The following is a 13999-nucleotide window of genomic DNA, read 5'->3' as shown; positions in this document are numbered from 1 at the left end:
GTATCCCCTTAAACTGATTCTGCTGTCTGTCTTTTAAAGCTTTGTAGTCTGTTTTTTAAGTGGGTCTGCCTTTTTATGTTTCTTTTTATTAAGCCTAGTTGTGCATTTCCTGTTTGCCATGACACTGAGGAACGATGTAGACTTGTGCTCAGCTATGTTCTAGAGGTAAGTTTCCTAATGCTATTCTATCCTGGTCAAAATGTGGTTTTTGGCATGTTTGTTTTGTTTACCTCCCAAATAAATACTCACTGAAAGGCCTTTTCTTTTTAAAGGGCTTGAAATCTGTTGACAGCAGCATTAAAAAAGATGGTGACCTTCCTGCAGCCAACCCCAACACTCCAATCCCATTAAAATATGAAGATGAGTCCACAAGTGGTGGTCCTGAGTGTCTGGAAAAACAGATGGCTTTGTTTCTAGACAAAAGTAAGCTGAATTGTTTTGCAAATAGGACCTTTTCAATAGCACAGCACACTGCTGCTACTTTATTTTAATTGTCTAAACAATGTACTTGTAAATCATCAATTATGCCATGCATTGAAAAAAGAAGAAAAACTGATCATTGCACACAAAAAGAAGTGGAGAATATAGGCCTTTCCTTTTTAAATATGAAAAGCAGGATGGTAGGGATTCTTTGGGGTTATTAAATATTCTTTTATTGTAAGTACATAAGGTTACTGTATTTTATTTAGATGTGACTTATTACTGGCTTCCATAAGGATTTCATTTTGTTCATAGATTGTGATGTAGTGCCCCCTTCAGATTTTTTGGGCATTGTTAGATTTTTGACACTTGGAGAAATTATTTTTATAACACTAGATTTTGGCAATAATTTATTTAGTGTCGACATCATGCTCGTTTCCTTGCTACACGCTTGTATGACACCAACATAGAAAATGTTAACCAGGATAGTCTTTGCTTGCCTTAGTTATAATTCTGCCTTTTATGCAAGAACAGTAGGAAATGTTTGAACAAAAAATGTCTTATTTGAGTGTACTGTATTTAAATCACTAAAGCTGCAGTAGCCTGCGTTTACTGTTTCACCATAATATCTGAGCCACCTGTTGTAGTAGGCAGCCCTGATAATCAATACCTGCTGCCTAGGGGTTGCCCAGACTTTCCCTGGGAGATGAGGTGAGAATGTTCTCATGTGTGGGATTCCTTGCGTTAATCAGTGTGGGCACCAAGCCAGCAATTTGTATTATTTTTGCCCTTGGAGAGGAGGAAATAGGGCATTTATGTCCCTGATGCTCTGTAAAATAGCAATAAGACACTGTTATCCTATAACCATAAATTGGAAAAAAAAACACATTTCGGATTCTTATATGTGTAATTAAAATTTAATTTCTAGTTGGCGATTCGTCTATTAATTCAGTAGTTAGTTGAGAGCTGAATTGGCTGCTAAATACTTTTTTTTCCTTGGAGGTGAAAAGGTATATTCACTGGAGGGCAGCTTCTTTTTCTATCCTTTTCTTAAGTGTTATCTTTTTTTAATGGATTTCAATATTTAATATGGGTATAAATAGCTATATTGTGGTGGTTGAAATAAGGTTATTGCCATGAAGGTAAATAGTGACTCTTGCTTCTAAATTATAAAATCATTTTGCTAAGCTTTGTCAACTCTGACCAAAATAGTATATTAAAATTTCATTGAAAGGGTCTACTGTTTCCCTTCTAGCTTTAATTTACAATAGATGATGTCACTTGAAAGTCAGTGATTTATAAATCTGCAAAGGACACATTGGGTTTTTTCCCAATAATTGGCCCAAAATGTAAGACTGAATACACCAACAAACAGCTGCATTACATTCTGAGCTAGGATAAACACCTAAGCAGTACCTTTGAATTCAGTCTCTCCTTTTGATTTTTGGTAGCAGCAAAAGGAAATAATTCTAGTCTTTCAGGGTACCTAGTTTTTGATATATGGAGATTGAATTTAAACTAGACTGAGACAATTCAAAGATGAGAAAGAAACAAAGTTTCTTCCTTTATTCCACTAATGTTTTGTTTTATAAAATATTTGTAGTGTTGTGTTCTGAAATCTTCCCGTACATGGAAAAAGAGTAAAGGGAGAGGCAGAATTCATGGCAATTTTCCTGAAATGTAATGTTTTAAAAAGAACCTTTGCTGACACCAAGTGAACTGTGTCTGAACTGTTTAGGTTGTCTCTATGATATATCATATTTGTCCAGCAAGAGGGAGGTGCTCTTCTCCAGCCTGACTTACTGATGATGGTCTTATAAGCCAGACCATAGGTCTGCCTTCCTTTACAGAAATGAGTGTCTCTCCTGAACATTGTAGATCTTTGTCCACTTCAAAGTCCCCTAAAGCAGAAGCTGTTGGTGTGGGTGCCAAGATTAGGACCTTTGGCTTCAAGCAAGTGGCACGTTCTGTCTAGTTCTCGGGCTATTCCAGCATCAAGGAAACAGTCTAATCCTAGGAGTCTAAGGATGCCCTGGCACTAGTAGTGTGAAAAATTTCAACAGTTTCTTCTGCCATGAAGAAATTGGACAGTAGTTTCCTCATTGCTGGAGATTCATCTCAGAACTGGGGAAGCCTCCACCTATTGGCTCTTGTTGGTTCTAAGTTAGGAGTTGTAAGAATTCAGTGCAAACCCAAAAAGCCCACATTTGTATATCCTTGTCCAAGCCCCAGCCATTGGGCAAGGGGCGCATACTGTCCTAGCTACAGCCCCTGCTTCGTCTGCTGAAATCAAATAAATCACAAAGGTCTGGATAAAGTCTAGAATCCATGACTGCTGTGACTTCTGTGACTAAATCGTATCCTTATGGATGAGAGTTAAGATTTACTCATTTGATTTTGTATTATAGTGGGCTCCTTTCAAAAGGATAAACATTCAAGTCAATCAGGAATGATTCCTGGGTCCTGGCAGTATAAAATGAAACTGCAGCTGATTCTGAAGTCATCTAAGGCTTATTATGTTCTATCCGATGCTGCTATGAGTCTTCAGAAATATGGAAGAGCATTACGATACATTAAATTAGCTTTACAGTGCCATGGTAAGTAACTGGAGTATTTTGTTCTTAAATAGCACACGTCATAGACAAACAATGGCAATACTTTTGGCACACATTGTAAAAGTCTTTAGTAACTGCAGACTGAATTTGGTGTATCAATCCCATACTTTTAATAAATATAGCAAAGAACTGGCTTGGGTGGGCTTGATGCAGGGAAACCTTTTAGTTTGGATCATAGATTTTCTTTGTCTCATTCCTATTGTCCCCAATACAAAATGATCACAAGTGTCCGTTTCACTTTGAAGGCAGGGCTCAGTGTATAGAGGACAGAACTCAGAGAATTGACTGGGACTTCATGTCTGGTGCCAGGAATGTGTGGGAAAGCTAACATAGCACCTTTATTCATTATACAGTACTTGGTTTGAGTTATTCTTATATGTACTTTGTTTTCCGATTCTCCATAGAGTGGAGTGCATCCCCAAGTAATACTGAGGCTTTGTGATTAGAATAATAGTGACTATTCTGTTTCTGTTTTCTAGTTATAACATGGAAAGCTTGAATAATTAGAAAGTATAATGACTTTAAAGTGAAATTCTGCTCTGTTTTTAAAAGTGCATCATTGCCTTTCAAAAATCAGTGATCAAGCTCTGTTCATTAGTAAAAATATTTGAGTAGAGCAGTTTCCAGTTGTCTTTCCTAGAAAATCCACTTGAGATCTGAAGTCAAACTGTTCTTCTTGATTCATATCATCATGACCAAATCCTGCCCTCAGTTATATTTGTGAAAATCCTATTGTCTTCAGTGGTTTCAAACAGTTATAACTGAGGGTTCGATTAGCCCTTCCATTTCTATATGAGCAAGGTTAGAATTCCCTTCATCCTCCTTATCTGTAACAGTTGTATGGTGTTAATAGTGATTAAAAAGTAGTAAAAATATATTCTTCCAAGTTAGATATGACTCAGACTACATACAGAGATCAGAACTGTTGAGTAACAGGTCACCAGTTTTACATGGTCACTGTTCTAAGAATAGTTAGGTAGAATCCAAATTTATCTCAAATCTTACAGCTTAATTTTGCTTTCTTGTGTTTTTCCCCCTATCAGATACTTATTGTTGCCTCTGCACCAATATGCCCGCAGAAGTGCTATTGTTTCTTTGTCAGTGTTTAACTCTTTGTGGTGATATCCAGCTAATGCTTGCCCAGAATGCAAATAACAGAGCAGCATATCTTGAAGAATATAACTACCAAACAAAAGAAGATCATGAAATATTGCACAGTCTTCATAGAGAATCCAGCTGTCAAGGTATAACATTGAAATAATAATATATTTGGCTGAATTAGTGTGGTCTTATCAGCCAATACTAATTCCACAGTGTTTCCTTGGATTCTGGAAAAAAGTAGGGTACACCATTCCTGGAGGTGGGGGAACTATGTTGCTATTTCTTGTAAAAAGAAAGCTGAATATGGAAATTAAAATAATTTTTTAAGAATATGGCTTTTCTGGAGAGTACAGAATAAAATCATGTACTTTAAGTGTATCGAGGGAATATTTGTGTTTTTAAAAATTCTTGTTCATCTTTCAAGTAATGGTCAAATTCTCCCTTTCTTTAGGCTCTATGGAATCCATTTGATTTTTTTATGAGCACAAATTAGTCATTTTTATAGTTCTTAAATATAAATTTATTTTGAGAGAATTTATTATTTGAAATACAGTTTTTGCTATTTGTTTTCCAGTATTTGTGTGGGCTACTGACTTGTCTACAGACTTGGAATGTCAGCTTTCGGTTAGCTGCAAATGCTATGAGGCAGCTAATGAAATCTTGCTTTTTAGTAATTTAAAAAAACAAAATCCAGAGCAACATATACAAGTACTGAAGCGGATGGGTAACGTCAGAAATGAAATTGGAGTATTTTACATGAACCAGGCTGCTGCAGTACAGACTGAGAGAGTGGGCAAGTATTTTTTCTTCATTTTTTCACTTTTTACATACGTTGTTTCATTGATGTAAGCCTCTGAATAGAATAGTGTAACAGTGATTATCATCTTCAGCAACAGTGTTTGAGATGCCTCCTGAATTCTTTGTTCCAGGAAGAAAGGGAATTTCAAGAGTGCCTTTAATAAATACTCTCCTGTAGTTAATAGTATGTCAATTCTTCCATAGTAAGCAGTAACCACAAGGAATCCTGTGGTACCTTAAAGACTAACCGATTTATTTGGGCATAAGCTTTCATGGGCAAAGGCCCACTTTTTCAGATTAATATTTTAGGTGCTATAGGACTCCTGGATGCAGACTAATATGGTTACCCCTCTGATATTTGTCTCTAAAGTAGTGTTTTTCAGGGTAATCTAACATAGTGGTTTTCAAAGTTGGGTTGCTCCCATTAGCTGTGGTTTGACATTGTGAGCTGCAGGAAGCATTGACCCAGGCCAAAGCTGGAAACAACAAACTACAGCCAATGGGGGCTTACATGGGCGGGCCTGTGACCCAACTTTGAAAATCACTGCTCTCACTGACATGCGAACTCCTTAGAATTTCATATTTTAGTACAGATTAACAGATTTACCCATCATTGCTTGGATGCTTAATTCCTTTTTTTTAAATAAAAGGAAAATGCACATGCTTTATTTAAATGATTGTATTATTAAAAAGTAGTAGTATTTTTATGAAGATAATTTTTATTTTGAATTTCTTAAAGGGATTGTTAAAATTTTTCCATTTAATTTTTTTAAATGGAATTCCATCAAGAGTATTTGTCTTCATCCATATACACTCTTATCATTTTGCTATGTTTTAACAAAAAAGAGCTATAATCAGTTTGGTTTCCATTAACATTTTTTTTCTAGTTTTTAAACTTTAATTAATTTTGCTATGCCAAAACAGAGCACTACTCCAAATTCTTCCATTTTTATCTTTTCTGTAAGGTTTATTGAGACACAATCTTATTGCAGGTTCCTCCTATTTTTCTGGCTTACATTGGTTCAGTCACTTTCAACATTCGCTCAGTTATGTCAATTTTGAGGACTATACTTGATTTGATAATTCAGTCTTTTCTTTTCTTTTTTTGAGATGCACATCTTGTTTTCCTGGCGCAACTAAACCTTTATGTTGCTTTATGTTATAATAAGAGGAAGCTGAATTAGGAGGAGTTCTTGACCAGTCAGACAAACTTTTTAAAATATATAGCAGATAAGACTCCGGAGAACCTTTATAGCAGCTGTAATTCCCTGGAAAAATATAAGAACTACAGGTTGGACCTCTCTGGTCCACCATCATCTGGAGTTGACTGATCTAAGGATGTTAAATATTGACTAACTAATTGAATAGTCAAATGCATTTTGCATCGACTATTTGATTAGTCGATAGGGCACCTCCACCTTTGAAATGTAGCAACAGCCTTAGGGGTCAGCCTGATGCCAGGCTCCTAGTGGTGTTTCAAAGTGGCAGCACCACAAGGCGCCCTTGGTCAGTGGTGGTGTCCCTAAGTGATCCCAGGCTCAATGCAGCACTGCCGCTATGAAATGCCGCGTACAGCTTGGGAGCACCACAACTGGTCCCGGGCTGCATGTGGTATTTCAAAGCAGCAGTGCCGTATGGAGCCCAGGGTCTGGCCCCAGGCTTCAAGCGGCGCTGCCACTTTGAAGTACCCCTTCCTCTTCCCCTCCCCCCATCTTGCTGCCTCTTTGTGATAGAGGTAGCAAGGGGTGGAAGTGACTAGCCTGTTGACTATCCAATAAGCATTTGACTTCCAAGCCTGTCTCCCACTGCTGATAGGCTGCCCCAGAAGGCAGTCCTGCCTTGCTCCCCCTTCCAAGCCTGGCTGGGCTGCTTGCCCAGCTACTGCTGGCTCCCTGGAGGACACAGGTTCCAGCTCCTGCTGCAGGGCTCCGTTCCTGGGCAGCCACAGGGCTGGGGCTCCAACCCCTGCCTCTCACGGCCCTGGCCTCGCGCAGCTGGGAGAAGCTTTGGGGCTCTGACCGCGGTCCTATGCAGCCCTCAGCCAGGCTGCTGACTCTGATGTCCTGTCTGGATGGCCCTCCTGCCCTTAGGCTCCAAGGCTCTCTGCTCCAGGAGCATCCCTGGTCCTGCCAGACTGTGGATGTCGCCAGACTAGAGAGTCCCAGATTTTGGAGGTATTACCTGTATTACCACAATTGTCTTTGCAATAGGCTTCATTTTTGCATCTCATTCTAATATTAGGCAATGTTCCTGCAAAAGAATTAACATGTACTTAATTTTATGTATTGCCCATAATTATCGTAAAGGCAATAGGACTGTACGTGGTGCACAGAGCTCACTGTTAGTAAATCTTTGCGGGAGTGGGCCATATACAGGCAGTCCCCGGGTTACGTACAAGATAGGGACTGTAGGTTTGTTCTTAAGTTGGATTTGTATGTAAGTCGGAACTGGTACATATTGTAGGGGAAACTCTAGCCAAACATTTCTCCAGAGCTCAGTTTTATTCTCCCACACCTCACTTCCCTCAGTCCTTTATTCTCAAGCTGAGGTGTCTGCTGAGAAAAGCCGCTCCGCGTCTCCCTGGTCTGCTGGGGGAGGTGCTAGCTTCGCGTCTCTGTGGTCTGCTGGGGGGAAGCAGCTAGTGCGGGGTTGCCTCACCCCGTTTGTAAGTAGGGATCTGATGTAAGTCGGATCCATGTAACCCGGGGACTGCCTGTATGTGAGCATGAGAACACATGCCTCAGCAGAATTGATTTTAACAGAAGTGTCCTTAGATTTATTTATTTATTTATTTATTTATTTTTTTTTTGGAAAGTCTCTTGTTTTGGAGGTTCAGGGGGTAGCTGAGTTACTCTGTTACAGGAAAAAAACAACAAATGATCTGGTAGCACTTTATAGACTAACGAAACATGTAGATGGTATCATGAGTTTTTGTGGGCACAGCCCACTTCTTCAGATGACCAGAATTATGAGTTGGGGATATGAAAACTCGAAATAAATAGGAGAGGGGAGAGAGAAAAAGGGAGGCAGATGGGAGACAGAGCATCATTAAGTATCTGGAGAATGGGTACTTAAACCTAAGCAGATAAAAATCAAAGTCAATAGACAGATTCCTAAAACAGCAAGGATACCACTCTGGGAGCTGTTAGCACCTTCAGTGGTTAAGTAGGTAGAGTCCCCACCAGCCCATATCAGGATTAAGTCCATTAGCATGTGAATTGAATTTGTGGATGAACTGGAATTCCAGGGCTTCTCTGTGTATTTGGTTTATAGAGCTGGTTTGTGACAAGACAGCTACTTGCAGGTCTGTCAGACTGGTTAGGCAAGCTGAAATGCTCACCAACATGGTTTTGTATATTCCCTTTACGTATATCCGATTTGTGTCCATTGATTCTTTCCCAAAGAGACAGTCAAATGACCCTTTCATTTTGTGGCTTATGTTAGGGGGTTGTCTGTAAGCAAGAATGCATTATACACAATCGACAACCCATCTTGGAAAATGATCCCTCACTCTGAGGCCTTAGGAGAAAAACCTGTTCTTGCTTACAGACAACCCCCTAACCTGAAATGTATTCTTTCTGATAACCATGCCACACAACCACATCATAAACCTCCAGGAACCCAGCCCTGCAACCAAAAAAGATGCCAACTCTGCCCACATCTACACTGGCGAATTCATCACTGGAGCAAACAACATAAGCCACAAAATCAAAGGGTCATTTGACTGTACATCCAGTAATTGATCTATACCATCAAATGCCAGCAGTGCCCCGCTGCTATATATATATATATTGGACAAACTGGATGGTCTCTGCAGGAAAGAATCTGGACACATTGGATATATGTCTTTTTAAAAAACATTGTCTTTTTAATGATGGGCATTGTTTTACCAGCTCTCTGTTAACGTTCATTGTTTTTAAACTTAATGTGTCACAAGACACTAACTGTTTTCAGCAGTACAGCTCAGGCTAGTATTTATTGGCTTATTCAAAAAGTCTACCCGTTTCTGAGGCTAATTACAATCAACATTATCTCTAGTTATCGCTATATAATGGATTAAGTTTTCCTTCATTCTGGCCAGGACCAACAACTCTCGGTGAACTGCTAAGTCTTCATCTTGGTTTAAAGATTGATTTAAATCTAGTCTTAAATTCCAGAAAAGCATATGTAGAAATACTAGAACAATGAGACTATTAATTTAATGTAGATGATGATGCATTAAATATCTTTAACAAGTTTGAGTGAAATTGTAAGACCTCTTTTTTTTTTTTTCTTCTTCTTCTTTGATTTAGTGATCAAAAGTGTATCTGCAATAGAGCAGCAACTGTGGAAGAAAAGCTTCTCTTGCTTTGAAGAAGGGATTCATAATTTTGAATCAATTGATGATTCAACTAATTCTGCGCTTCTGTTATGTAACACTGGAAGACTGATGCGAATTTGTGCTCAAGCACATTGTGCTGCTGGAGGAGATTTTAAACGAGAATTTTCCCCAGAAGAGGCCCTTTATTATAATAAGGTACCAGCAATGTTGATCAGATCTCAGTTCCACTCTGAAAAGAATAGGCTTTGCTATTTGGCGGTGACGTCCCACTAAGCGTATACATAAAACACAGGGACACTCTGTACGCTTCTCTGGATGAATCATTTACTTGTGGTTCAGCATTTTTAAATTAAACTATATTGTGGGGGAACCTTTGAATTTAGATAGACTGATTTCTAAGCACTTTGAAATGGCAGAAACTCTTATAAATAATACTACAAAATGTTTATTATCTGTATAAATAAGACCTCAGTGTGTTTGTCTTGGGCAGAAATCCTCCTGGCCCTTAGTGGTCTCAAAATACCTGAACTGGACAGTTCATTTGTAGCCTTTGAAGCCTTCTGTGCGCTGCCAGCCAAGTTTTGTAGTATTTTTGCAATATGTTGGAAATAAGCTTTTGAATAGGGATGCTGGATGGACCCTGGCTAGTGAATATCTAAAGTAAATAATATATTCCATGTTATGGGGCTAGCTGGTCATTGTATAACGTACTTTGCTTCCAGTATTGTCCCTGCCCTCAAGTAGCTCCCTTCTATCAAGCCCTCCTTTTACACTCGAATTGAGAATTTCATTCTTACTGCTTAACTTTGCTTCAATTTCCATATCTCCATGCTGTTGTAATATATAAACTAATTTGAGTTTACTTGTAGTGTGAATTAAACTTCTATTTTGTATTTGCGTGGTATTGCCTGTTGCTAGATGTAGCAGATGTATGATTTAAATAATTACAAAAATGATAGAGGAAAATGCTAAGAAAGTCCAGATCAGTTATGAAATGCGTCCATATTAGAATGAGTAGAGGATAATGGATTGTTACGATTTATTATGCTATAAACTTGTGTCAATAACTACTGCTTTACTACATATTATATTCTATAGGCTATTGATTACTATCTGAAAGCTTTAAGATCACTGGGCAAAAGAGAGATGCACCCAGCCGTTTGGGATTCTGTGAATTGGGAACTGTCCACTACCTATTTTACCATGGCAACTTTGCAGCAGGATTATGCACCATTATCCCGAAAGGCTCAGGAACAGGTAATGAGAGGATTTATAAACAATGTACACTAAAACAAATTGTTCTGTTTTTTTTTTTTTTGAAGAACAAACAATAGTAAAGAACTCTTGCTCTGACACACAGCGTATACATAATTTGTAAATTTTTTATAGGATTAAAAACTGTTGTGTAGCAGTTATTGCTAACAGAATATGGCATGTTAAGACAATTTCACCATAAATGCTTACATATTGTCAATCTAGATTTTAGTTTCTACAAAAGAAAAAAAGCAAAGTGCTGTGTGAACATCTACAACCCATTCTTTCATATTGGGATTCTTCATTTCAAAGTAAATGCATTATGAAATCTTTCTTTTGTAGATAGAGAAAGAAGTTAGTGAAGCAATGATGAAATCTTTGAAATACTGTGATATTGATACAGAGTCTGCACGACAACCCCTCTGCCAGTATCGGGCTGCTACCATTCACCACAGACTGGCTTCCATGTATCATAGTTGCTTGAGAAACCAGGTAGTAGTCCAGAAAATTGAGATGCTTTGTAGCTGTTTTTCTTTTGTGCTGCAGTTTATGCTCAGTATCTTCTTAGCATATGTGCAACATGCCTCAGGTGGCATGTCATCAGGATTCCTCACCAAATATGGTCCACTGGGGGAGAGGGGGAGAGATTTCTGTATACTTGAAACTCCTGTTTAGCCGAACCCCTGTTATTGAAACATCTGCATTATTGAATCCTTTTCTAGTCCTCTATATATCTTATGCTGGAGGACAAAGAAGGGATTTGGATCGTGAGGCATTTTGGATTGAGCAAACATCGCTGTCCAGGCCTATGAGGAGGACAATGAGCCAGGTCATGGGGAGTGGTCTCTCTGCTGCTAAAAGGCTCCTGCAGCAGCACTGGGAGCCCTCTGCAGCCCTGCTGTTACAGAAGTGAATCAGTAAGGCCATGACAGCAGAGCTGTAGAGGGCTCCCTGCCCTACCCAGGGCTGGTAACAGCCGAAACCTGCAGGCACAAGATGCGGTGGGAGAGGCTCTGGTCCTGGGAGAGTCAGAGTCCTGGCTAGGCATGAGAGGGACTCTGTTCTGCACCACACCCGGTGTGTACAGGGATCTCATGTCACTGCCAGCACAGAGATCCCTCAGCAGTCTTGCTGTTATGGAAGTGAGTGATCTGGGTAGAGCAGAAAACCTGGGGCAAACTGCAAGGAGGATGAAGAGCCCCCAGTTCAGGGGTGGTTTCCTTGCTGCTAAATGGCTCTTGCTTTCTCAATTATCTGAACACCTAATTATCCTAATAAAATAAGTGTCCTCAGTGCTACTTGGGTAATAGGGAATATGCATTATATGTATACTTGTTATATTTGTAATGATTGTAAAATGAAGTAGACTTTTGCCTACAAATCCTGACCTATGAAATTTACTAGCTCTTTGAAGTGAGGGTTATCACTGTGTTTGCATACTGCCTAATGTTATGGGGGCAAATATGATTGTGGCCTCTAGCGTTACCAGGGTATAAATGTTTAATAGGACATTGCCAGTTTTCAAAGAAGGCAGAGTTTCTTCATTTTCATGGCATTCATCCAGTTTTTTGCTGAAGGTTTGTATTCATAGTAGGGATGTGAATGGGTAATGCTTACCGGGTAACAGTTAACCAGTGCTCAGGAGCCAGCAGCTGGGGTGGAGTGCCCCCCTCTTACCCTCCCGGATCCCACTTAGTCAGTTAACCAGTTAAGCGTTTTATCAAATAGCTAAGTAATTTTCTGTCATTTAAACTAGTATTCTAAAAACAATCTCCCTCCCCTCGCCCCACCCTCCGGTTTAAGTAGGTATTTACTAGCTTTTCCTAGGAAATTGCCAATCCTGCATTGATTTTGTTATGTTCGCTTACAGGTTGGTGATGAGCATCTAAGGAAACAGCATCGGGTACTAGCTGAACTTCATTACAGTAAAGCAGTGAAGCTTTTTCAACTCCTAAAGGATGCACCCTGTGAGCTCCTTCGTGTGCAGTTGGAAAGAGTAGCGTTTGCAGAGTTTCAGATGTCAAGTAAGTTGTGCTACAAATAAAGAATATGGGAAGTAACTTAACCAAATTATCTCAAAAGAGTAAAATTGTTGCTGAGACAAGGTGGTTACGGTAATATCTTTTACTGGGCCATCTTCTGTTGATGACTGAGACAAGCTTTTGAGCTCAGACCTGAAGAAGACCCCTGTGTGAGCCTGAAAGCTTGTTTCTTCTTCGAGTGGTTTGTCATGTCCATTCGAATCAGGTGTGCGCACCTCGTCTTCCGGAGCGTTTTCCCTAGCGGTACCCGTAGCGCTGGAATGGCGCCACTATTGTGGAGCATAAGTACCCATGCCGGTGTTCCCCCGCCTCAGTTCCTTCTTACTGCCCGTGACGGTCGTTGGAGCGTGTCTCTCTGTTAGAGTAGTTAATGGTTCCCGTTTCTCTTAGGCTGTGTCTAGACTACATGCCTCTGTCGGCAGAGGCATGTAGATTAGACACATAGGCAAAGGCAAATGAAGCCGCGATTTAAATGATCGCGGCTTCATTTACATTTACATGGCTGCCGCGCTGAGCCGACAAACAGCTGATCAGCTGTTTGTCGGCTTGCACGCTAGTCTGAACGCTCCCCTGCTGACATCAAAGCCCTTTGTCGGCAGCCCCGTTATTCCTCGTGGAATGAGGTTTACCGGGGCTGCCGACAAAGGGTTTTGATGTCGACAGGGGGAACGTCCAGACTAGTGCACCAACCTGATCAGCTGTTTGTTGGCTCAGCGCGGCAGCCATGTAAATGTAAATGAAGCCGCGATCATTTAAATCGCGGCTTCATTTGCCTTTGCCAAAAAAACAAATCTACATGCCTCTGCCGACAGAGGCATGTAGTTTAGACGTACCCCCTGTGTTGTAGATAGTTGTAAATAGTTCAAATTAGTTAGATACTTAGCAGTTCTTTGTTTTTCTCCTTCTCCCCCTTCGGGGGTGAGGAATGCCTGAGCCGCAAGGCTTTAAGGCTTGCACTGTATGCGCTAAATTCATGCCCAAGGGAGACCGTCATGATAGCTGTTTGAAGTGTTTGGGTGAGGGTCACCTAGCAGACGCCTGTAAGATCTGCAGGTTGTTCAAGCCGCGCACAAAGAGGGAGCGGGACTCTGGTTTGAAGCTTCTCCTCATGGAGGTGGCTTTACAGCCGGCACCGACCAGACGTTCCGCGGTGTGCCGGTGTCGACGTGTGATGCTCCATCCCTTGGGTGGACTTCGGTACTGAGGCCTCAGCACCACTCTCACTCCCCAGCGCCAAAGAAGTTAAGATCTTCACAGGGTAGGTCTCTGAGCCAGAAGTCTAGGTCCGGCCTACACCGTTGCCTCGAATCCCTGGTGCAGATGTCTCCGAGTGTTGCGGTGCGGCGTAAGAGAGCTGGACAACCATCAAGTCCAGGTCAGCGACCCTCACATCACCCTTCGACGCCAGACACTTTTGAGGTGGTTCAGGACCTGATTAGCCTCACTAC

The 13999-nt window shown here is 40.5% G+C and overlaps 1 protein-coding gene across 4 annotated transcripts in view; it reads left to right on the top strand.

Annotated features, from left to right (window-relative positions):
• The window catches only part of EDRF1 (erythroid differentiation regulatory factor 1), a 57924-nt gene that overhangs the window by 28794 nt on the left and 15131 nt on the right, over positions 1 to 13999 (top strand). For all 4 annotated transcript variants that reach the window (XM_075935281.1, XM_075935280.1, XM_075935283.1 and 1 more), the window contains 9 exons: positions 94 to 165; positions 273 to 423; positions 2829 to 3017; positions 4079 to 4279; positions 4711 to 4929; positions 9227 to 9450; positions 10354 to 10512; positions 10852 to 11001; positions 12380 to 12533. In XM_075935281.1, coding sequence (XP_075791396.1) covers positions 94 to 165; positions 273 to 423; positions 2829 to 3017; positions 4079 to 4279; positions 4711 to 4929; positions 9227 to 9450; positions 10354 to 10512; positions 10852 to 11001; positions 12380 to 12533 — 1519 coding nt within the window. The remainder of the gene's footprint in view (positions 1 to 93; positions 166 to 272; positions 424 to 2828; positions 3018 to 4078; positions 4280 to 4710; positions 4930 to 9226; positions 9451 to 10353; positions 10513 to 10851; positions 11002 to 12379; positions 12534 to 13999) is intronic.

The sequence above is a fragment of the Pelodiscus sinensis genome, chromosome 8 (assembly GCF_049634645.1).
Source record: "Pelodiscus sinensis isolate JC-2024 chromosome 8, ASM4963464v1, whole genome shotgun sequence".
Classification (NCBI taxonomy): domain Eukaryota; kingdom Metazoa; phylum Chordata; order Testudines; family Trionychidae; genus Pelodiscus; species Pelodiscus sinensis.
Note: the sequence above shows the minus strand (reverse complement) of the source record. Positions and strands in the feature narration are given on the sequence as shown.